Below are 23159 nucleotides of genomic sequence, written 5' to 3'. Positions count from 1 at the left end.
GCCAGGCAGAGAGCAGGCTGCAGGGTGAGAGAGCAGAGATGCTTTATGCTAAGTTAGTGTTAGTCAGGGCTCAGTGTTTCAGGCTGTTACACCCTCTCAGCATGCAAGCAGGTCAATGTCCTTTAGCAGAGCATGAAGAAGCTACAGTCAGAGTTGCAGTGCTCTACTGCTGGAATTCCCACAGCCTTGCTGCTCCAGGTGGGACTCACAGGCTCCAAGGAACACACACTCCAAAGCCTTGGCCCTACACCACTGCTGTGCCCTTCCTAGCTGGATTCCCCCAGGGTTTTCTCCTCAAGAAGCCCAGCTGTGCTCCAGGCAGAACCATCCTGAGAGCAATGGTACCACAGCACTGACAGGGTCTGGCAGTTTTGATTTACTGATCATTGACCACAATAAAAAAATAGAGTACTCATAGAAGGTATTTTGTTATCTTCCTAGTGGAATTTACACATTTGAGAGATTCAGTCAGCATGGTTCTGGTTGAGTCTCTGAGCATAAGCCCTGCTCCAAACATGTTGGACACTGGAAATTAGAAAGTCCAACAGATTTCTGGGTCAATGCAGCAGAAGGTCACACAATGCAATTCCATGGATTACAAAAGGCCCATTCCCCACGAGTTCATGCACAGGCCAAAATGGGAACAAGGAGCTTTTGCTGCTGCATCATCACTTCCTTTGTGAAAACTAATTTTTTTGTTCAATAAAATTTAAGAACAGAGACATTTGCTGCCATGACTGTCACCCAACCTGTCCCATGCTAAGAACTTGATTCGTACCTGGCTTTTTGGAAGTTCGAAGTGTGTCAAATTCAGAAAAATCATCTTTAACTGTACCATTCAAATTACTGAAGAGGTCAAAAGATGTACTTCCTGTTCAAAACAACAAGACAGCCCTGTCATTAACACATCTTTGGTTTCATCACACAGCTGATCCTCCTGGAAGCAATTCCTGATCCATTCCTGTTATTACCAAGAAGCCACCACAGGCTCCAGGGCAGCAGCTGGGAGTGCTCCTCCCTGAGCTGGGAGAAGGAGAATGTCACAGAACTGTCCTTTCTGACAGCATGGAACAACTACATCAGAGCAGTTTGCTTTTGGATCAGTGCAGGGCACACCTGAGCATGCTGGGGTTTGGTTGATTGAGTGTCTGCATTAGAGACAAGCACATCTTGCTGTGGAAGGAGAGAACAGAAATGGATTTACAGCTTCTACTATCAAGTGTTAATCAGCCCTCAAGGAAAACGCCACCAGTGATTATTTAATTTCTGTTTCCCAAGTGGAAAGGAGGAGGAATGCAGAGCAGAGGTTGTGGAGATGGCAAAGCCCCGTTAGCTGAAGCACCAGCACTCACCCAGAGCTTGCAATCAATGAAACATCACCACTTCCAAACGGGGACACACTCTTACCTCAGATTGGAGGCACAGAAACAACACCTAAGTGATCAGCAATCACACTCCTGAACAGCTTTAAGGTTTGTGTGGGTATTTTTAATTAGCTGAAATGTTTTCTTAGTTTATTTTTAACCTTCAGGACATTTCAAGCAAGAAGAGCACAAGATGACAAACCCCAAGAGAAGATGAAAATTGAACATAAAAACAACATTTATCAAGAACAAAGAGCCACCATAGCTAAAGGCTCATTTCAGTTTTTGCCCTTTGTCCAGGAAAAAGCTGCTTAGAGAAGTTTTTGCAGCACTCAGATTTCTCTGTTGTATTCTGGGATGAATGATGAGCAGAAAATGCATTTTGGATGCTTTTAGCCACGGTGCCAATATGAAAATGCCAGGTATTAACACTCATCAAGGCTGTATTAGTTACAGAGCATGGAAAGACAATTACAGCAGCACCTTCTGCATCTTTAGCAGGGCTCAGGGAGGGTTTCACACCCTCAGTCTGAAGGAACAAACCTTCGTTTGCACCTTTAAAAGTCTCCTCGAGCTGCTCAACCTGTCAATCTACATCTGCAGAGCTATTTATCATGAGGAAAGGTGAAATTAGAGTATCATTCATTGCCAAAAATTAAGTCCTTGTCTAATTAAAGATAAAACCCAAGAGCAGCAGCAGTCCCAAGTGCTCAGCAGGCAGCCACAAATACCATGAGGAGACATAGAAGGGACAGAGCAGGAAGCAGCACCTTGAATTCAGAGCTGCAAGTCTGAATAATCACATTGAAATTTCTTTTTCCTGCTGGTTATTACAAGTCCCTTTTATTTTGAAGATAAATTCTGCCAATTGTCCAACTTCTTTGAACCACACAATGCAAGAAAACCATTTGGACTTCTCCTCATTACTCAAATGAGATGGATATGGGATGAGAACATTGCTCACCAGAAGCAGAGAGAGGTTTGTTTGCAGGTGCTGATCCCCAGGGATCCACAGAAGATTTTGCTGCAGTAGAAGATGGCTGAGCAGGAGCCCAAGGGTCCACATTTTTGGCCAGAGGCTGAGCTGTGGATCCTGCTGGTGCTGCCCAAGGGTCAACAGAAGCAGCTGGTTTGGCACCTGCAAGAAGGATCAGCAGGAGAGAAGTGAGGGCAGCTTCCCTTGGAAAGCTTTTCTTGGATTCTGACCCCTCCCAGGAGCCTTTCCTTGGAGATTGAGATTGACCCCTCCAGGAGCCTTTCCTTGGACACTGACGCCTCCCAGGAGCCTTTCCTTGGAGACTGACCCCTCCAGGAGCCTTTCCTTGGACACTAACCCCTCCAGGAGCCTTTCCTTGGAGACTGACCCTTCCCAGGAGCCTTTCCTTGGACACTGACCCCTCCCAAAGCCTTTCCTTGGGACTGACCCCTCCAGGAGCCTTTCCTTGGAGACTGACCCCTCCAGGAGCCTTTCCTTGGGACTGACCCCTCCCCAAAGCCTTTCCTTGGAGACTGACCCCTCCCAAAGCCTTTCCTGGGTCACTGACCCCTCCCAAAGCCTTTCCTGGATGATTGACCCATCCCAGGAGCCTTTCCTGGGTCACTGACCTCTCCAGGAGCCTTTCCTTGGAATTGACCCTCCCAAAGCCTTTCCTGGTGACTGACCCCTCCCAGGAGCCTTTCCTCCTCCCAGTTAACACTGATCATTAATGGGAGCAGCTCAGCACCAGCCACTCCCAGCATTTGTCACACTCTGACCAACAACAGCACCGGGAAATTCTGGGCAAGGCAGAGGAATAAACAATTCCCCTCTCTGGATCCAAATACCTGCAGCTCCAACCAGGAAATAAACTTGCCTTTGTTGGTGACATTGCCACCACAAGTGACAGTCCCTGGCTGGAGGTGACCTAAATCACAGGGTCTATTTATGAGCTCAGGGGAAAGTGAGTTTATAAAAAGCCCAAAGGTAAAAGGTGTGACATACACAACATTAACCCTTGGACAAAGGAAGCTGTAAGATTCAGAGGGAATGTTTTCCAAGCCTTTTAACCCCACTGCTATTTTATAAAGATATAATCAGCTCCCCTGAGCCTGCTGTGCTTTTTTATTCCCATTTCTAAGCACTCCTGACACACATCTAAGCTTCCCACTGATGCCCCTTTATTATTTTTAACCCAATGTCTGTATGCTCAGGGTTCTCATTTTTACTGGAGGATGCTGACAACTCTTCACTCCTACAAATTCAATCACCAAAGGTTTGATTCCCAAACAAGGATTTTATAACCCAAGAGAGCGGGACAGAATCACCTACATGCACCAACTCTGACCTTCAATATCCTGCAGCTTTCAAATTACAACTGAAAATTATTTTAGCTTTTAAAACTCCATTCAACACCCTCTGGCATCCCAATATTCCTGTAAATCAGAAATGCTGTACACAGTGGCACAAATTCCAGCTGGAATTTTGGGTTATCTTTCATCAGCAGCCACGTGGTTACTACAGCTCTAGAGCAGGAAATGCCAAAACTCTCCAAGGAAGCCCCATAATTCCCACCCCAGTACTCCCATCTCCTTTATGTATCCCCAGTGCTGAGTTAGGAGCAGTGCCACACTAATGACAGCATTTCCCATCACCAGCAGCTTCCCAAAATGTCCTTTCTTCCCTAAAAGGAGCACTCAGAATGACAGCACTCAGGAAAATCCCTTCCTGGAGCTTCCATCAGCTCCAGTGGAACAGCACAGCACTGGCAGGATTTGGGAAATGCAGATTCATGAGTCATTTTTTACCAGCAAATTCACAAACTGGCATCCTTGAGACTATTCCTGGGAGAATCCAGCAGGGTGGAAGCAGGGATTGTGCTGTGGTGAAAGAAAGCTGGAAGCACTGAGGAGATGCTACAGCTGGAACTGGTACAAGGAAAATCCTGTCACAGGGTGACACATCAGGCTGCACATTTGAGGAAAGTAGATTCTGGTTGCTTTAAGCCATGGAAAAATAAACTGAATGGCCTCAGGGCCCAAAATCTGAGCTTTTTCTCAGTTCCTATCAGCAAATAAACCAGGTGACACTTGGAATGATGGCCTGGCAGTTGGCCCAGGAGATTTGTAGGTGCCTTTAATGCCATCATGAGCAAGAGAAAAATCCCCAAACAAAGCATTTCATCATTAAACTTCCATTTTTCATCAGGAATCTGATGGTGGTTTGCAATCTAATGTGGATGGCAAATCCCTCTGAAGCATTTTAGAGCAGAGGTTGTAGAACCACCAGCCCAAAGCAGAACTGACACAACAAAGCTGTCAATCTTCATGGAAAAGCTTCATCAAGATTTGCACAGAAACACCCTGCCCTTTAAAAAAGTCAAAAATCCCAACCAAAAAATAGATCCAGCTCCAGTTCCAAGTGTTACACTGTGAGAAACCATCCACTTTCTTATCAAAGGAGGAACTCCTTGGACAGGCTGTGGCTGACCCAGACATCAGCCCACCACACAGGCAGCAACAAACACACAAAAAACCAAAACACCACACAAAAATTTGGCTTAGTTGCTCTTTAAAATGTGAAACACTGCACCTTTCCCTTCAGCAATATTCCATGGATTTAGCACTGAAATCCTATGGAACACTAAGTACTTTAAATGGCAACCTGAATTTTTTGTCTGCTATAAAAATCTTTATTTAAGTAATTTAATCCTTTTGATTCTGACCATACACAAACACATTACAATTCTCTAGGAGCAGCTAAGGACATGACAATTCAGACTGATGGCTTTCCTAAGCTTGCCTAAATATCAGATTAAATTCTGGGAACAGTTTAAACCCATGGCACTGGACACAACCAGCAGTGAGACATGAGCTGGACAAGTTGGTTTTGTAAAGACAACAGAAGTGCCACTCTCTTCTTCCTTAGGATTCAAACTGCACACACAAAACACAACTGCTTAAAAAAGAAAACCAACTGCCATTGGTGCCTGCTTGGAAATGAGGAATTTAGTGAAATGAATGAAAATGGACTCATACACGAGTACCACACTGAGGAACTTTGAAATGCAAGGTTAAAAGCATTGAGATCCCAGTGCTCCTGGCAGTTTGCTCTTACCAAATGATTGCCAGGGGTCGGAGGCAGGGGCTGCAGCTGTGGATCCTCCCCAGGGATCTGTCTGGTTGGCAGCAGCAGCAGCAGCAGCAGGAGGGCCCCAGGGCTCGCTCTTGGCCGGGGCCGGTGCCGAGGAGGGCAGGGCATCCATCAGGTCCAGCAGGGTGGTGTGCTGAGGGCAGGAAGAAGCTGAGCTTTACTCAAGAGCCTTGCCAGGCTGAGGTACAAACCCACGAGAGTGAAGAAGCAATTATTATTATTATTAGCATTATTATTATTATTTTTCCTTTTACACGCCTGCAATGACTAGCTCCAAATTTAACCCACACGGAAGAAGCTTTAAGCTACACAACAAAGCAAACCCAGAAGCACAAAAGAGCTCAGTATTAAGCTAAGTTTGTGTTACTGTCATTCAGCTTTTGGCAGCATAACAGGGAATTTCTTAGGCCAAGGCACTACCTCCTTCTTTTTGGGAATTTTAATTGTGTCTCTGCGACTCTCCTCCAGAGCCATCTGTAATCTCAGATCGTCCCCGCGTCTGAGGCGCTCCTCCTGCAAAGGAAACCAACACTGGTGACACCGAGCACGAGCTGCTCTGAGCTGCTGCTGCTCCCTGCAGGGCTCCAGCCCTGCCCCTCTGCTCCACAGGCTGCATTTCCACTCAGCACACACCAGGAACAGGAGCTCTCCTGGGGTTCGTGCCTCGGGAGCACCCCGACCCTGCTGGGGCCATTGCTGGTTGGGATTTACCCTGGTGCTGTTCCATTCTTTCCAAAATTCTGTTAGAAACACCACAGAACTTTAGGTGAACAAGCCGTTTTTAAATTTACCCTGGTGTTGTTCCATTCTTTCCAAAATTCTGTTAGAAACACCACAGAACTTCAAGTGAACAAGCCGTTTTTAAATTTACCCTGGTGTTGTTCCATTCTTTCCAAAATTCTGTTAGAAACACCACAGAACTTTAGGTGAACAAGCCGTTTTTAAATTGGCATGATGGTTTTTCAGCATTCAGATCACCACTGAGGGTTCCAGAGAACTAAACTGGAATTTCCCTTGCCTTTTGTTCACTTCCTTCCATGCTGGTGCAAGATGCACCAAGGGAATTGAGTCTTGCCAAGTCCAGGTGTAATTTGAAGGTTTAAACGTCTGTAACTACAATGTTTATGCCACATTCAACTCCTTTAAATAACTCTGCTTGCATCATGTCTCTCAGAAGTTGACTAATCCCCAGCTTGTCATTTCTGAAGCTACTTCAAGTGCTTAATTCTGATTTATATTTTAGTTCCCTTTATTGCTCAATAATGACAAAGTTTACTGGGTGACAGTTTCCCCTTCCAAGCACTCAAGCTTACCATACAGCTGTAAACTAAATTGTTAAAGGAATCCTCTAAAATATTACAGGCACTCAGCATGGCTGAGTTGAATTTTCACTCAGAGCTGAGATTTGACTTTGTTATGTATTAAAATGTAGTCATTTTATCCAAATTTTCTCCAAATTCAGAATGAAGCTGCTAGGAATTAGCACAGTAACATAACTCAGGTGATAGATCAGGAGTCAATTTCTTTAAAGCAATTTTTAAAATATATTCTGGTACTTTGTGTCAGGTCACCCTCCTGTTCCAGAAACTCCCACCAAACGAACAGACTGTTCCAAATTCCACTGGAATCAGAATTCACTGACATTAATGAAGATTTCAGGACCAGTCATGCTTTCAGCTCTTCCTAACTGAAAACATCTTCAGTAATGTGATGATTAACATCCTCCCACACAAAGTCTTCTCTCAAAGTGACTGTCATCATCCACTAGTCTCAACAGCTCGGAGGCTGAAGTTACTTTAAAAAGAGATTTTAAGAATAATAATAATAAAAAAGAAACCAACCCACACACAAGATTCTACCTGGAACAAAGCCAAGCTGCCATAAATAAAATAAGATAAAATAAATGAAATGAAATAAGATAAAATGGAAAGGAAAGGAAAGGAAAGGAAAGGAAAGGAAAGGAAAGGAAAGGAAAGGAAAGGAAAGGAAAGGAAAGGAAAGGAAAGGAAAGGAAAGGAAAGGAAAGGAAAGGAAAGGAAAGGAAAGGAAAGGAAAGGAAAGGAAAGGAAAGGAAAGGAAAGGAAAGGAGAAAGGAAAGGGGAAAGGAAAGGGGAAAGGAAAGGGGAAAGGAAAGGGGAAAGGAAAGGGGAAAGGAAAGGGGAAAGGAAAGGGGAAAGGAAAGGGGAAAGGAAAAAAGGAAAGGGAAATAAAATAAAATAAAAAACAAAATAAGATAAAAAATAAGAGAAAGTAAAATAAAATTAAATAAAAATAGGATTAAACAAAATAAAATAAATAAAATAAAAATAAAAAATAATATAAAATAAAATAATAAAAAATGAAATTAAAAGAAAAGAAGATAAAATAAACAAAACAAAACAATTTTTTAAAAATAAAATAATTTTTTAAATAAAATAAAATAAAAATAAGATAAAATCAAGTCCAACCAACCAAACCAGGTTGCACAGTGAGCTCTCCAAGCACGGACACTTTGGAAAACCTACACGGGCACAGACCTGCTCCGCCACCTCCCGGCTCATGGCCAGCGCCAGCTGCAGCTGCAGCTCCTCCTCGCCGCTCGTCTGCGGCCGCGCCTGCTCCAGCTCCGAGGACACCCGCGGGGATGTCGCTGTGGGGACACAAAGCCAAAACCCGGCACGGTCAGCACAGCAAACTGCAGAGATGGGGGACAGCAAAGTGCAGAGATGGGGCACACATTCAGCACAGCAAACTGCAGAGATGGGGCACAGATTCAGCCCAGCAAACTGCAGAGATGGGGCACACATTCAGCCCAGCAAACTGCAGAGATGGGGCACAGATTCAGCACAGCAAACTGCAGAGATGGGGCACACATTCAGCCCAGCAAACTGCAGAGATGGGGCACACATTCAGCCCAGCAAACTGCAGAGATGGGGCACACATTCAGCACAGCAAACTGCAGAGATGGGGCACACATTCAGCCCAGCAAACTGCAGAGATGGGGCACAGATTCAGCCCAGCAAACTGCAGAAATGGGCACAGATTCAGCACAGCAAACTGCAGAGATGGGCACAGGATCGTGCAGGAGATGGGGCTCAGCACATTCAGCCCAGCAAACTACAGGAGATGCTGGCACACTCTGCTCCTGCACCCCATGTTTGCTGTCAAAGCCCCCCCAGTTTGCAGAGCTGAATCTTCTGCCAAGGGTGAGGATGATAATTTAGCTCTGCATGGCAGTTTAGTTGCTTTAAGGGAAAAATATTCCTTAAATATTCCTTGGAAAATCCAAGTTTTTTTATAAGAAGTACCCCCCAGCTCATGCTGGAGTGTATCAGAGTTCCTGATTTAAAAATTCATTGTTGAAGGAAACATTTGTGAGTATTTCTTCCATCTTGCAGTGTCAGGAAGGATCTGCTGGGAGTGGGCCAATATCAGGGTAAAACTGGATACCACCCACTTTTCTGTAAAATAATACAGTCTTAATGGGAAGATAAAGAACTATTCTTAACTGCTGAGCAGGCTTGGGGATAAACAAACCAGCTATTCAGACTCCAAATTTACACAAATACAGGATCATTCTCTGCTAAAGAAGAGTTTGGGGAGTGGGTTGGGGGTCTTGATTGGTTTCTGGGGTTGGTTGGGGTTTTTTGGGGTATCTCCTCCCCTCCTCTTCAATGAACAGTCAACCTTGAGAGCTAAAAGATGCAATTTCTCAACACACAAACCATCTTTTAGTGCTGTTTTCACTCCAGGAGCATGTGAAATTCCCATCCTACACCACTAGCAGGTTTAGCACTGAACAGTAATTGAACAATTTTGTGCTCACTCTCTCTCAGACAATTCCTTAGCATCCAAACCATTCACACAGAAATTCTACCTCACTTTGGCAAGGCAGTTTGTATTTAGTGGCTGGACTGATGATTAGTTTGGCAAAACATATATTGACATTTAATACATTTAATTGAATGTTTCAAACTAGTGTGTCAAGCTCCAAGAAATCAAGTTTCTTCCTACCAGGTCAGCTGGGCATGTGGAAATGAGATTGCAAGATTTGGTTTGAAAACCACTTTTTCATCACTTTAATTCTCCCAACATTTCCCAGTCTTGTCTGCCTCTCCTGAAGTTTCAGGCCAAAATGACACCACAAAACAAGTGGAACTTTCTCATCCAGCAGGCCAGAAGGAAGAGAACTCTCCATAAACAAGGAATGACCTTTCCTCCTTCCCACCCCACCCCGAGGTGCCCTCCCACATCTGCTTCTAAAGACATAAACTAATTTATCACCACAATGATTCTTCCACCCTGTGCTGATCCTGAGGCTCTCAAGCCAACCTTGCTTCAATTAAGATGCTACTCATAGCTCAATTCTATTACTCTTTCACACTTTCTCATACAAAACAATTAAATTTAGCCTGGCTGATGAGTACTTACTGCTCCAACAGTCACTGCCAGGCTCTCCAATATATTACATTAAAAATATTATGATTAAAGCATGTGATAATTCCCAGCCACTCACCTAATACAGGTGATAAATTAGCACTAATTCTAATCATTCTAATCCAAAATGGATGATTTTAAATCAGGATGGAGGTGGAAACACTTCCCTTTGGGGCCCAGAGAATGTTTTCTATTTATCTTTGCCAGAAGAAGATGGAGCAGTTTATGGTTGTTAAAAACCTCAGACAGAGAAAAACTATTCAGATAAAGGGGCAAGAATTCATGGTATAAAGTGGCCATGAATGGATCTGAGATGCAGATGGAGAGGAGCAGTTTTGCAGCAGGGATTAGAGGAGGAAAGAGTCCTAACTGGTTTAAAAACAGAGCCTGGGACACATGGGACAGCAGCAGAGTCACCTGAGAACAGATGGCACCTGGAGCAGGAGCAGGGAGGAACCTTCTGCTCTGCTGGGCTTTGAACTGTGGGGGGGAAATGGCATTTCCTGCATTTCCTGCATCCCAGCTTTTCCATCCCTGAATTCCACAACAACCAAGAGCCTGATGGCAGTGACATTGGAATTGAAATTATGCAAAATGGGATTCCACTGCTCTTCCTCCCATTTCCACACAAAGGATTGCTGAGCTTACTGCCCAGTGATTCCTGCCTGGAAAAGCTGTAAAATCAGGGATTGTACCTCACTCCAAGCCTTTCCCTGGCCCTGCACTCCCAGCCAGGCTGGGAGGGCTGCCTTGGCTCTGGCAGCTCCATGAGCTCCCAGAGATCCCAAAAACAGCAGTTCTGGGATCCCCACATGGACACCAGGGGCTCACACTCACAGAGGTCATTCCTTCCCACTTCTAGGCTTTCCAGCAATCCATTCTCTTTGCTTTCATTAACTCTGAAAGGTATTTCCAGCTCCTTTTCACTTAAAAGGGGAAAATGTCCATTTGAAGTTCTTCCTTGGGCCTCAATAAAAAAACAAACGATAGGAATGTTGCTGTTTTCCATGTAAGTGTTATAAAACCAACTACATTAAAGAGCTGCCAGCACTTTTCTTTTTGAAAAGGATTAAAGGAAATTCAAAACACCATTCTTGGGAGTAACCTGACAAGTTTTAGCTAAGATTCCTAAATTCCTAAATTCCACATGGGCCTCATCCTGCTGCAAGGTCAGAATCCCCAGGATGCAGCAGAAAGGTGACAGCCTCAGGAGCAGGATGGTGGCACACAAAGCATCCCTCATCCCCAGCACATGACAGCTAACTCACATGTTTATGTAAGATGGGACTCAATAGATCAATTCTGACCTGCTAAACCCTAAACCCCAAAAATTTGGGGATCCCAGTCCCTCCAGGAGCATTTGTGGGATCTGTTCCTGCAGGGAGCACAGGGCTGGCTGCTCAAGGAAATCATCTGGAGGCTCAGTTAATCACTAAAGCAGGATTCTGCTGCACCATCTGTGCCTGGCCAGGCTGGGCCAGCTCCCAGACACAGCTATTGATAATTTCCTATATTTTGGCTCTATTAAAAGGCCTCTGTAGCTGGTTATAGATCTGGCTGAGTTAAAGTGAAATACAGGACACAGAGAGCAGAGCCTGCATTAATGATAAAAATTAGACTGTATTTTCATTCAGGATCCTGTGCTTGGGTTTTGGGGCTGGTTTTGTAATTTCTGGGATTTTTCTTTAGTCTCAGGCTTTCTAATTTGCAGGTGGAATTCTGAAGACCAGAATTCATCTCTCAGAATGAAAAGCTGCTTCCTCAAAGGTGGGCAAAACCAAAACTGACTTCAAAAACTGAAATAATATCAAGGTAAGAACTCAGAAGCCAACAGCAATTCACTTGGGAAGCAGCAGAGATCCCATCTGTCAGTCTGCCAGTGAACAAGCACTCAAATCAAATGGGATAATTTAAAAAAGGCAAATGATGGAAAGGCAAGTACAAGCTGTTTAATCTAGAAGGAATTGTGTAATCCACCTTTCCCCTGGGACTGAAGGAATCTTTCAGGTACAAGAAGAGAGCTGATAACACTGATGATTGTGACAAGGTGGAGCTGCTCAGCTCTCCTGCAGGATTCTGACTGCACTGAGCACACTGAGAGCTGCTGAAATTCATTTAACACCCAACAAATCCTTCAGGTTTGTTTTGTTGGGAGTATTTTCCTCTCAGGTGATGCCAGCCTGTGTGAATGGGCACAGTTGGATAATTCAGTGTCACTACAAAGTCTGCATGCACCAGTGGCACCTCCCACCTTCACTCTCAGCACCAGAAAAATAAATGTATGATGAGAGGATTTAATCAAGCTGTCAAATGACATCTGACAGGAGTCTGCCACATTCCTTCAACACCTCAAACTGCAGCAATTCTCCACACTGCTCAGCCAGATTCATTGCTGGGTGATATCCCCTATATTCCCTGGCTAAGATGGAAGAGCAGGGACGTGTTCCAACCTGCAGAGATGCAGAACAGATTATTAAAGAAATAATTATTAAATAAAAAGCAAGCCCTTTAAAAACAGGAGTGTTCTGAATGGAACAGGCTGCCCAGAGAAGCTGTGGCTGCCACATCCCTGCAATGTTCAAGGCTGGAGCAACCTGGGACAGTGGAAAGTGTCCCATAGCAGGGGGCTGGGACAAGATGAGCTTCAAGGTCCCTTCCAACTCAAACCATTCTGCATTTCATAAATTTCCTATTGTGTCAAAGCCAAACCAGCAATTCCTCTGAATTATTTTCTACTCCAAGCAAAAGGGGAGACAAAACAGAAACAGATGAGTGAACACAAACTTGCTGAGGCTTCACAAAACTGGTTTTAAACAACGAGTCAACTTAACGTGAATAATCACTGCAAATATTAAACTCATTAATTTAGCTACAGAAAATTGCTCCCAGAATTTTGCCAGGTTCAGGTTAAAGACCTGGCATTTCCCAAGATCCATAAAAGCCCTTCCCAGTGCGTTTTTCAGCATCTCCTCTCTCCAGCAGGTTCTGAGCACAGTGAGATGAGCTGAGCCCACCACAGGCAGTGCTGCTGAGATCAGGTCACGCCTAGCTGTGTCACTGAAACTGGGGTTTTTGTCACTGAAATTGGAGTTTGTGTCACTGAAACTGGGGTTTGTGTCACTGAAATTGGGGTTTGTGTCACTGAAATCGGGGTTTGTGTCACTGAAATTGGGTTTGTCACTGAAATCGGGGTTTGTGTCACTGAAATTGGGTTTGTCACTGAAATCAGGGTTTGTGTCACTGAAATTGGGTTTGTCACTGAAATCGGGGTTTGTGTCACTGAAATCAGGGTTTGTGCCACTCAAAACAGGGTTTGTGTCACTGAAATTTGGTTTATCACTGAAATGAGGGTTTGTGTCACTGAAATGAGGGTTTGTGTCACTGAAATTGGGTTTGTCACTGAAATGAGGGTTTGTGTCACTGAAATTGGGTTTGTCACTGAAATTGGGTTTGTCACTGAAATTGGGGTTTGTGTCACTGAAATTGGGGTTTGTGTCACTGAAATCAGGGTTTGTGTCACTGAAATTGGGGTTTGTGACACTGAAATCAGAGCATCCATCCCTCCCATCCCATGGACTCCATCCCATTATCTCATCCCCTCCTGGAGCACAGGGATAAAGGGAAGGATGTGAGCACAACCCAAAACAACACCTGCACATCCCAGCTTGGGCACAACAGGATTGGAACTCCTAAAAAGCATGGCCTCAGTAAACTTGGTTTTAGAACACCACCAGCAGCACCCCAGCTCAGGCTTAAGATGTCTAAATTAAGAACATCCTACTTTTCCCTGTGCAGCCATAAATCCAGAATCCTATTTAAGTGGTCACTGGCAGCTGGAGATGAAACAAGGCCAGGAACATGAGGCTGAAGTTTTTGAAACTGGGTGACAAATGTCAGGCAAAAACCCAATTATTCAGACCCAGAGGCAGATTAGGAGTGAGGGACTATTGCTCCAAAAGATTTTTAATATCTATCTTTTAATATCTATCTATCCTTTATATCCCTTCCTTTCCCCACTAAGTCTGGTTTCAGCACTACACAAGAATATTTCCTTAAGGTGAAATAAAACCTGATTTAATGCAACTCTACAGAATTGACACACTTTCCAAAATAAATAAAAATTATACATTTTGTCATGGAATATTTAACAGCTCCTAATCTGAGCTTTGATTGTCCCTGGTATAAAGCTGGAAGATAAAACCAATTGCTCCCAGTATGTCAGAAATTGCTGACAAGATGGAGGTTGGGAGGAGCTTTATTTCTGCTTTTTGTTTTTGAGTATCTCTCATGGCTTCCATTTTCAGGTTATGAGACTGGGTAGAAAAAAAACTTTTCCAATTCACATGCCATAATGTGCTCCTGGAATTATCCAAGCACAGAGAACTTCAGGGCCAACAAAGTCATTAAGGCAAAGCTTTGGAGGGAAGGATTTTATTAAAAACCATCAAGTTGCACCATTTCATTTTGCACAGTTTCTAAAGGATTTTTAGAGATGAAATGAAAATATTCACAAGAAAACAGGGAAAAATCCCCTTATTTGCCTGCAGCAGTGAGGGATGATTGGATATCAGTCCAGAGATCCTTTTCCATCTTGAATTCCCTCTCCCTACACAGGGTATCAATACTGCTTTTATTTTGCAACAAAGGATGAATCTGGGACACAAAAACCAGCAATTCTCTAAGAAAACCCCTTGTGGACAACATCCAGCAAAAATCCAATTGTCCCCATGCAAACCTGCCCAGGTTGGGAAGCTGGAGAGGAGGAGGAGTTGGAGCAGAGTTCAGAGCAGCTGATTCAATTCCCAACAAACTGACCCAAAAAGGCTTCACTGATTTAACCAAAACTGCATTTTAGTCCCTGAAAGAGGGGACAGAGCTCCCTCACATCCACCCCAGCATCCATGGGAGTTACAGGGGGGCTGTCCTGCAGGAACCACCAAACTCTCAGCTCTTGTTTCTGCAAGAAAGCACTAAAAATGAGATTTTATAACCCAATATCCACTGAGGGATGAAACATTTCCCGGGGTGGTGCTGCCAAAAGGGTTCTGCCACTCTCCCAAACTTTATTTCCATTTGCCTGCTAAGCAGGGCTGGGCATTCAGCAAAGAGGGTGGCTGGACATTCTGAAGAGGCAAATCTCTGCTGTAGATGGCAAATCTAAAAGTCTCTGATCTCTTCTTCAAAGGCTCAGAGGAATGAAAGAGAATTTTGCCAGGATATACAGAGCAGCAACAGCATCTCAGGGATGTTCTGAGGGGACTGTTTCCCAGGAGTGAAGCAGAACTTCATTCCTTTTACAGATTTTTTTTCTGAATCCAGATTTTCAGCACAAAAGAAGGGTATTAATAATAAAAATATATATAATTTAAATATTTATTTCTTTCTAAAATTTATTTTTAATTTTTATTTATATTTAATATATATTTATTTAAATTTAAATATAATTATTTTTAAAAAAAGAACACACGGTGGATACAATCTCTTTCACTTTAAATAATGAAAAGCATATCTTCCATCAAATTTAGCAGGCTCAGGAATAACCCTACATTTATGTAACAGATTAAATGTCTGGGTTTTAATGAAACTCCTTCCTCGTTTCCTGGCATAAAGCTCTTCCCAGTTCCCCAGTATCAGAGGGACTTAGCACAGCTGTTCTGGAAGGTGCTGGTTTGCTTTGCTCCACTCAATTAAACCAGACAAAAAACACATTTAAAACTCTAAACAGACAACCTGAGAGCCACCTGCATTTCTGCTGATCCACAGTGAAAAAAAGAGTCCAGGAGAGCTGGAACTGAAGCGGGGGGAGAAAAAGCCCTGAGATTTCTAAAGCTTCTTAGGGGGTGAGGAAGGAAGAAAAAAGCTTAAGGAATCTTCACCTCCAAAGCAATCCTGCCACAGGACACACACAGGGAGCAGGAAACCCACCCTTGGAGGGGTGAGGAACAGCCAAACTCCTGCTCCCCTCCAAATTCCTACAGCAGCCCAGGAACAACTGAGGAACACGCCCTGCACGGCTCAGCCCTGCTGGAGAATCCTTGGGAGCATTCAGGATTCCAAACAATAGTTCCAGGCTTTAATTAAAGCTGGGACTGGTGGAGCAATAATTCTGTGAAAGCCAAGGTGCGCTCAGCAAAACTCAGGCACTTATTTCAGCCCAATATCAATATTTCAAGCTATTTCTAAATTAAGAATTTTTGTTGTAGTCAACAATAATTTATGCATTCGAAAAGAAAAATGTTGTTATCGTTGAGGTAACAATATACGAGTTTTTCTTTAAAAATTCACAATTTTCAAGCATGGTTATTATAGAAAAACTATATAAATATAAAAAAATATTATTACAGAAAAATTAGGATGTTTGTTATCCTTCTGCTAATTAAAAGCCAAGATCAAAGATTCTCATAGGTGGAAACCTTCACTTACATTTTTTGTACCTTCACTCACATTTTTTGTACCTTCACTCACATTTTTTGTACCCTATATGTTAAAAAAAATTTCCTTTTGGAAGTATTTTTTTTCTGCCTGTCTCCAGAGCTTTAAACAGAGATTTTCTCCATCCTGGTTTGATTTTCTGCTATCTCCTCCTGCAAATGGCAGCAGGGCTGACCCCACTCATGGATTTATGATTAAAGAAGCACTTTGGGACACAGAACATGACAAACTTCAGATTCCTAAAGCTGGTGCTCAATGGTTGCTGCCCCCTGGCTCAGTCAGAGCCCTCCACACACTCTCAACATTCATTTAAAGAAAAGATTTCCCTTCAGAATTAGACCACAACCACTGACATTGCAGCCAAAGCAGCTTTCATCAGATCATTACTTACATTAAGGAGGATTTAGTGCCAGATCAGGCCTCCTCCTGACATGGCAGGGAGTCCCACCAAGCACTGGTGGAAAGAATTTGCTCTTTCCACATCACTGGATTCATTTTTTAAGAATGAAGTATAGTATTTAGTATTTAGGACAAACACTCACACACCCCAAATATGGGAAATTTAAATATTTAAATACAGATTTAAAGCATTCCTCCTCCAAGAACTGCTGAGTAAGCAATAAAGGAAATTTAAACAGCAAAGTATAACAGGAGCAACATAAAGTAGCAAAATTATTCAGGAAATACTTTGTATTTCTTATTTATTCTTAATCCAAGACCAGGCTGGACAGGGTTTGGAGCAACCTGGGATAGTGGAAAGTGTCCCTGAGCATGGCAGGGGGGTGGAATGAGATCAGCTTCAAATTCCCTCCCAACCCAAACCATCCTATGATTCCATCCTGACCAAAAAGAATACATCTCAAGCACTCCTTTTAAAACCAGAAGCAAACAGCAAATGCCCTTCACACCGTCCCCATCACAGCAAACACTGGAACAGGTTCACACGAGCAGCCTGGCACTGCTACCTTTGGAACTGACAGTAAACAAGGGCTGTTCAAATCGATTCCCATCACTGCACACGTCCTGTCCAAAGCAAACACTTACCCAGGCATCTGCAGAGACATCAACAGCACAGAGCAGGTCCAGAGGGAGCCCAGACCCCTGGCAGGCAGCACTGCACCCTCCCACAGGCACCACTCACTCACTCCTCCCACCCCCGGGAGCAGCCCTCCAAAGAAGGGGATCTGGGGTGAGTTTGCTGTACTTACAGCCATGGTAGGATGCTGGGGACCCTCCAGACTTCCCATACTCCTGCTCTGAGTAGCTGGTGGACAGGTTGGGCTGGCTGGAGCCTCGGCCAAAGGTGATCTGGTTGCTGCCCACCCCAGTGGCCACCTGAGCCATCCTTTCTTTGGTCTTCAGGGCTTGGGCCCTCTCTGTCTTGAGGCGCTCGTCGTCCTTCAGAAGGGACACCAGCTGCTTGGACTTCTCCCTCACGTTGATGCCCTGGTCCTTCCCATCTCGATCGATGTACTGGAAATCTTTCAACGTCTGGATAGCAAAAATATTCTCTTTACACTGCTGGGCCACCCTCTCAGAGCCAGTTTTAATCAGGTAATCTAAGAGAGTCAGGGCCTTGTAGACGTGTCGCCAGTTCTTGCCGTGGTCATTGAGTCGTTTCCAGATCATGCTCATAATTTCAGAGAAGGCCACAACATTGTAGGTCAGATCTGCTATTTCAGTCATTAAGGAACTGGAAGGACCCCAGGGGTCATTTGAGGTCGCTTCCCGAACTTTTATTTCGGCCTCTGAGTAATTGTTCACAATGTTCTTCATCTGCCGTCGGATAGACGAAGTCGTCATTTTTATTTCCCTTTTTCCCAAGACAGATCCCACAACACAAACAGCAAAGGGCTAAATTTGCTCTCCCAGGAACGTTTCTGAACAGCAAAGGCTCCGGAGCAGTGGCGCGCTTGTGACACGTTCCACTACAATCATTTCCTCTCCTCAAGAGAATGACACGAGAAAATGAAAATCATGACCTGAGCGAGGAAAGAAAACAGAGCAGGTTAGTTGGCTCTGATTGTTCTGCACAGCCAGAAAGCCACACACACTCGGGAGAAATTTTCCTAGATTAATTTTTTCCTCCTCGAACTTCTTCTGATTTTGAAAACAACTTGTTCTCCTCACGAGTCACATTAAGCGTTGAAGATTAAAAACCTGAAGTGCTGAGCAAAACAAAAGCATGAAGACAATCACGCTGATACAAAGGGAAAATCTGAAAAGCAAACCAGAAACAAAGTCCAACCTGGAGATTTATTTTCCAATGTAAAGCCTACCTAGAACTTTAAATTACAGAGCTGAGGTGAAACCACATGAGGAATTCCATGTTCAGCAGGAATCTGCACCCAAACAGAACAAGCAAATTTCCAAAAATTCAACCAAGCCATTTCTGCAACCCTGGGTAAGTTTAAATCCCTTTCAGTCTCAGGACAGAGATCCTGTGGCCCAACACACTCCAATTCAAGGTGACCTTTCACAACAAGTAGATCAGACGGAATTTTTTTGTTCCCAAATACATTTACTTTGTTTATTTAACAACACTCGGCAGATCCACACTTTCTGCTCTGTGTCTTTCACACAGCATTGAAGAATTTTTAATTCTAAGAAAATGGAATTGTGAAGGCAAAATGACTGGCAAGAAAAGGCAAGGACAAGCTGTGGAGCTGGAAAGCTGGGTCAGTTCTGGAGTTAAGGTCACTGTTGCAAGTAAACGGAAGCCTATTAAGCTGTGGAATAAATTACTGGAGCAAACTGGCAGATTGGCCATTCCATGAACACAGAGCAGCCCTGAGAGCACAAACACTGAGCAGGGACTCTGAACTGAGCTGGCCACGTCCACAGAGATGCCCATCCAGATGTCCTTTAATGTTCCTCCAAACACCCCAAGAACCAACCAGAGACACTGGGGACAATGAGAGCACAGATTTCAAACCTGACATTGTTGTAATTCTCCAAATTGCTACAGTGCCATTTCCATGCACAGATTAAACTCCCATTTCTTGGGATACACACAGCTCTTCTCCCTGAGCATTCATTTCACCTGCCACTTTATCCCTCAGCAGGTCTCAATCTTTCATCATTCCTTTCAATTCAAGATTACATTCAAATTTGACTAATTTGCTTCAATTTAGCCATCTTATTATTCCAGGCCAATCTGCTGAAGGGAATATTTGCAAGAGCACTGATCTCTGGCAGGACACTTGGCTGGGAGAGCCCTTCCCTGTGAGAACCAACATCTACTCCTAACCCCATTTCCTGTCCTTTAACCCACTGCAAATCTATGAACATTCCTGCCTTATGAAAGTTTTATTTCTTTCAAGGCCAGGGATGAGAGGCCTCCCCAAACTCTTTTTACAAGTACACTGCAGGAGCAAGTGTCTCCTCACCTGTGTGTATCTCCTCAATCATAGACAAGTTTCTTACTTTACAACTTCACAGGCTTTTGGAAAAATCATTTTAATACTTCACATGTAAAAATCCCTGAAGAATTAACCACCCTCACAACACAACTGCTTCCCCTTTCTCTCTCTTGCACCAAATCCAGCCAATTTTTCACAACAGCACAGGAAAATACTCCAAGTTTCTTAAGCTTTGCAAGTAAGAACAACCCAACCCTGGATCACTTCTGGAGCTGATTAAATGCAACCCAAAGCAGTCAAGGTCTAAAAAACAGAGCAAAGAGCCTTCATTCCCTCCCATTACAGCCCACTAGGAAAGCAGCACTTGGTTTTGGAGAAGAAACCAAAGGAAGAACTCCTTTGGAAGCTTTTCTGAGTCTGGAGGAGCACTTTGGAAAAACAATCCCAGAGCAAACACAGGAGGGAACACATTGGCTAAAGGGAAACCAGCAATTTACACACTTCCAGGAAATTCAATATTTCACTTGTTGTTCTGTAATAGACTCAAAACCCATCAATCCATCAACACTGAGGGATTCTTCACTTTCATATCTTCAGTCCTGAAAACCAAGGCCTTCCATGAGAGAAATATTAAGGTTTGTTTTTTCCTTTTCTTGATGGACATGTTTTCATCTTGCTCTACTCAAAGCCCATAAAAACCAACTTATTCTAAACCTCATGATAACACCCAGGGGATGGGTGACAGGATGGGGAGGCGCTGGAGCTGCTGCTCCCCTCACCAGTGCAGCTGTGCCAACGTTCATGGTCCTGCCCTGGCACTGGCACTGACCCAAGAGCTCTGATTTGGTCCCTGCTTTACCCACTCTGCTCCCTCACCACACAATGGAAGCTTTCTCCCAAATTATTCCAAATCTTGCAGCACCACAACAACTTCTTTTATCATTAAACAGATCAAAAAGCCAAACATCCCAACTGCATAAAAGAGGGAGAGTTTCTAACACATTCTAACAAATTCTTACCCAGAAAGTTTAGATTTCTTTTTTTTCAGTGAATTAACTTCTCACAACAAACCACAAGGAAGCACAATGTGCTTGCAACTTCAGCAAAAATGTGAGTTTGCATTTTTAACAGCAGAGTTGCAAAGAAAGCAGAAAGTGAGACCAGTTGATTAAAGCTGTTCCTGGTTAGCAGGAAAAAGGCTTGAGCAGATTTCTGTGAAAATTAAACAGTTCAGTCTTGGGGAGCCTTCCTCATTTTTGCTCGTGGTGCCTACAAGCCATTTTCTCTGATTTTGAGGTATCTGATGTGCAAACAAGAGGGTGAAGCTTACCTGTGTTAGCAGGAGGGAACACCAAACTGGAGGATAACACCCCTTGCCCTTCTCCCTATTCCAGCAGCTCCATCACACAAATAATTAATTCTCCTGGTGCTCTCCTACACACAATGCGCAGACAGAAGGAGTTCTTGCCTCTCATCCTCATCTCTCTCACAAGAGATGGAGCTCAGTGCATGAAATCTGCATGAGGAAACATCTTTAACTTGCTGAGACTAACACAGAACCAAGGCCAAGCCACAAAGTCCTTCATAAAGTCAGTTCAAAGCAAACAGCCCCACAAATCCACCTATAGACAGGCTTTCAGCAGAATCCATTCACACCTCTGGAATGCAAAACTCCAACCAGGATTTGTCTGCACTGATAAAATGCCCTTTGTATCAGCCTGAAGGTAAATATCTGCACAGCCCAGCTAAGCATGCACAGGAAATGTATGAAAAGCTTTTAATATCGAGCGTGGAAATTAACACTGAACATCAGGAGTTCAGCAGACATTTGCATAAAATTTTAATTAACAGTATTACAGACAACATATATCCTTAGATTAGACATTTACTGTAAGTCACATGCATGAGAAGAGAGGTTTGGAAAATAGCTATTAGCTCAGTCAGTCTGTGATCTGTATCTGCATAAAAACATCCCAGCCCTGCTGCCTCCCCTCTCGGGGGAACACACAGAGATCTGCTCTCCCTGCACCAGGCTGCCGTGGCAGAGGCAGGAGATGCTCAGGGACCTGAATCCAGGATCAATCAGGGAATTCGGGCCCATCTGCAGAGGAGCAGGCTCTGCCAGGTGCTGAGTGAGGAATGTGACAGACAGACACCAACACCACACCTGCACACACAACCCCAACCCCAACAAGAAGTCAGCTCCTATCTATGGCAAAGAAAAAGGATTCCCATTGCCTGACACTAAATTCACATCCTGCTTTTTCTGGGATAGCTCATTGTGTGTCTAAATCCAAACCCACTGTGTTGTAGGAACTCTCATTTTCCACAACCAGCTCAGAAATCAGAAAAAACCCAAGCACAAACCTTCATATAAAAATCAGGAATATAATGCAGAAAAAAGCCATTTTCCTCCTACTAAATCCACACTGCTAGACAGATTTTCCAACTTTACTAATTCTCTGATTTTTTTTTTTCTTTCTTCATAAATTATTCTCAGAGAACAACTGGATGACCAGAGGGTACCATTGCCCTGCCTGGGATAGAATATTCAACTGCAATCCCAAAACCAAACAGGAAAAGGGGCAACTGTGCATCGTGGCCACTGAGAAGAGAGAAGACACTTGGCACTGCCCAGAAAAGCCAACAAGCAGAACACTTATTAGCTCTCTCTTGCTGTTCTACAGCAGAGAAAACAGCAATTCATGGGAATAAAACAGCAAAATGAAGAGCCTGAAATTCCCATCAATGCCCTTCCTCAAGCTTCAAAATTATTTAGGAAACGAGTTACAAATACAGATTGGCAAAGGGTTTGGAGAACAGGGTTAACTCCAGATGAAAGGTTTCAGCTCCATTTTTCACAGCTTAAATGCTTGTCTTCAGGAGAGGAAATGGTTCAAAATTCAAAGTTTTGGAAGCTTTCCACTCCCTTTTACAAATGAGAGAACAAGGTCAGCTTTCACAGACAGCAGGTGGCCAAATTATTTCTTTATTTAAAGAGTTAATGCTGAAAGATAATTCTCCTTCAAATTTATGCATATTCATGAGTGCCAAGGTTTGATTCTGCGCTGGTTTTCCAGTCCTGTCTCAGCCTCACTGAGGGAAAGCAGCTCCAGCTTGAGCAGACTTTTAGCTCTAAAAGAGATTTACAGACACAAATCTGGTTCTGTTTTCCCCACAGCACCTTTTGTTGCTCCTGGTCTCCTTAAATTCCCAGGATTTGAGCTCCATGGGGAGCTCATTTCTCAGAGTGGATGGGAAGGGGGGTGAGGAGCAAATCTCTGACCTGCCTCACACAGCAGCACCACCTGGCCACGTCCTTTTGGGACCTGCCAACCACAGCTGCTGGGCCTTTGTCACCCCAGAACCCCCGGCTTTTTTGGGGTTTTGTCCCCCCAGCTCCCCTGGCCTTTGAGGGGCTTTGTCCTCACAGCTCCCCTGGCCTTTGTGGGGTTT

At 43.8% G+C, this 23159-nt stretch overlaps 1 protein-coding gene across 2 annotated transcripts in view; it reads right to left on the bottom strand.

The window, feature by feature from the left end:
* The window catches only part of EPN2 (epsin 2), a 42981-nt gene that overhangs the window by 6000 nt on the left and 13822 nt on the right, over nucleotides 1–23159 (bottom strand). Inside the window, exons 2-7 of one of the 2 annotated variants that reach the window (XM_058815968.1) lie at nucleotides 17550–18323; nucleotides 8010–8122; nucleotides 5914–6006; nucleotides 5458–5626; nucleotides 2329–2502; nucleotides 779–871 (exon numbers count right to left, since the gene is read on the bottom strand). In XM_058815968.1, the coding sequence (XP_058671951.1) occupies nucleotides 779–871; nucleotides 2329–2502; nucleotides 5458–5626; nucleotides 5914–6006; nucleotides 8010–8122; nucleotides 17550–18144 (1237 nt within the window). In that variant the 5' untranslated portion in view covers nucleotides 18145–18323. The remainder of the gene's footprint in view (nucleotides 1–778; nucleotides 872–2328; nucleotides 2503–5457; nucleotides 5627–5913; nucleotides 6007–8009; nucleotides 8123–17549; nucleotides 18324–23159) is intronic. The other variant, XM_058815969.1, reaches the window with a different exon arrangement.

The sequence above is a fragment of the Ammospiza caudacuta genome, chromosome 17 (genome assembly GCF_027887145.1).
Source record: "Ammospiza caudacuta isolate bAmmCau1 chromosome 17, bAmmCau1.pri, whole genome shotgun sequence".
In the NCBI taxonomy this organism is placed as follows: domain Eukaryota; kingdom Metazoa; phylum Chordata; class Aves; order Passeriformes; family Passerellidae; genus Ammospiza; species Ammospiza caudacuta.
Note: the sequence above shows the minus strand (reverse complement) of the source record. Positions and strands in the feature narration are given on the sequence as shown.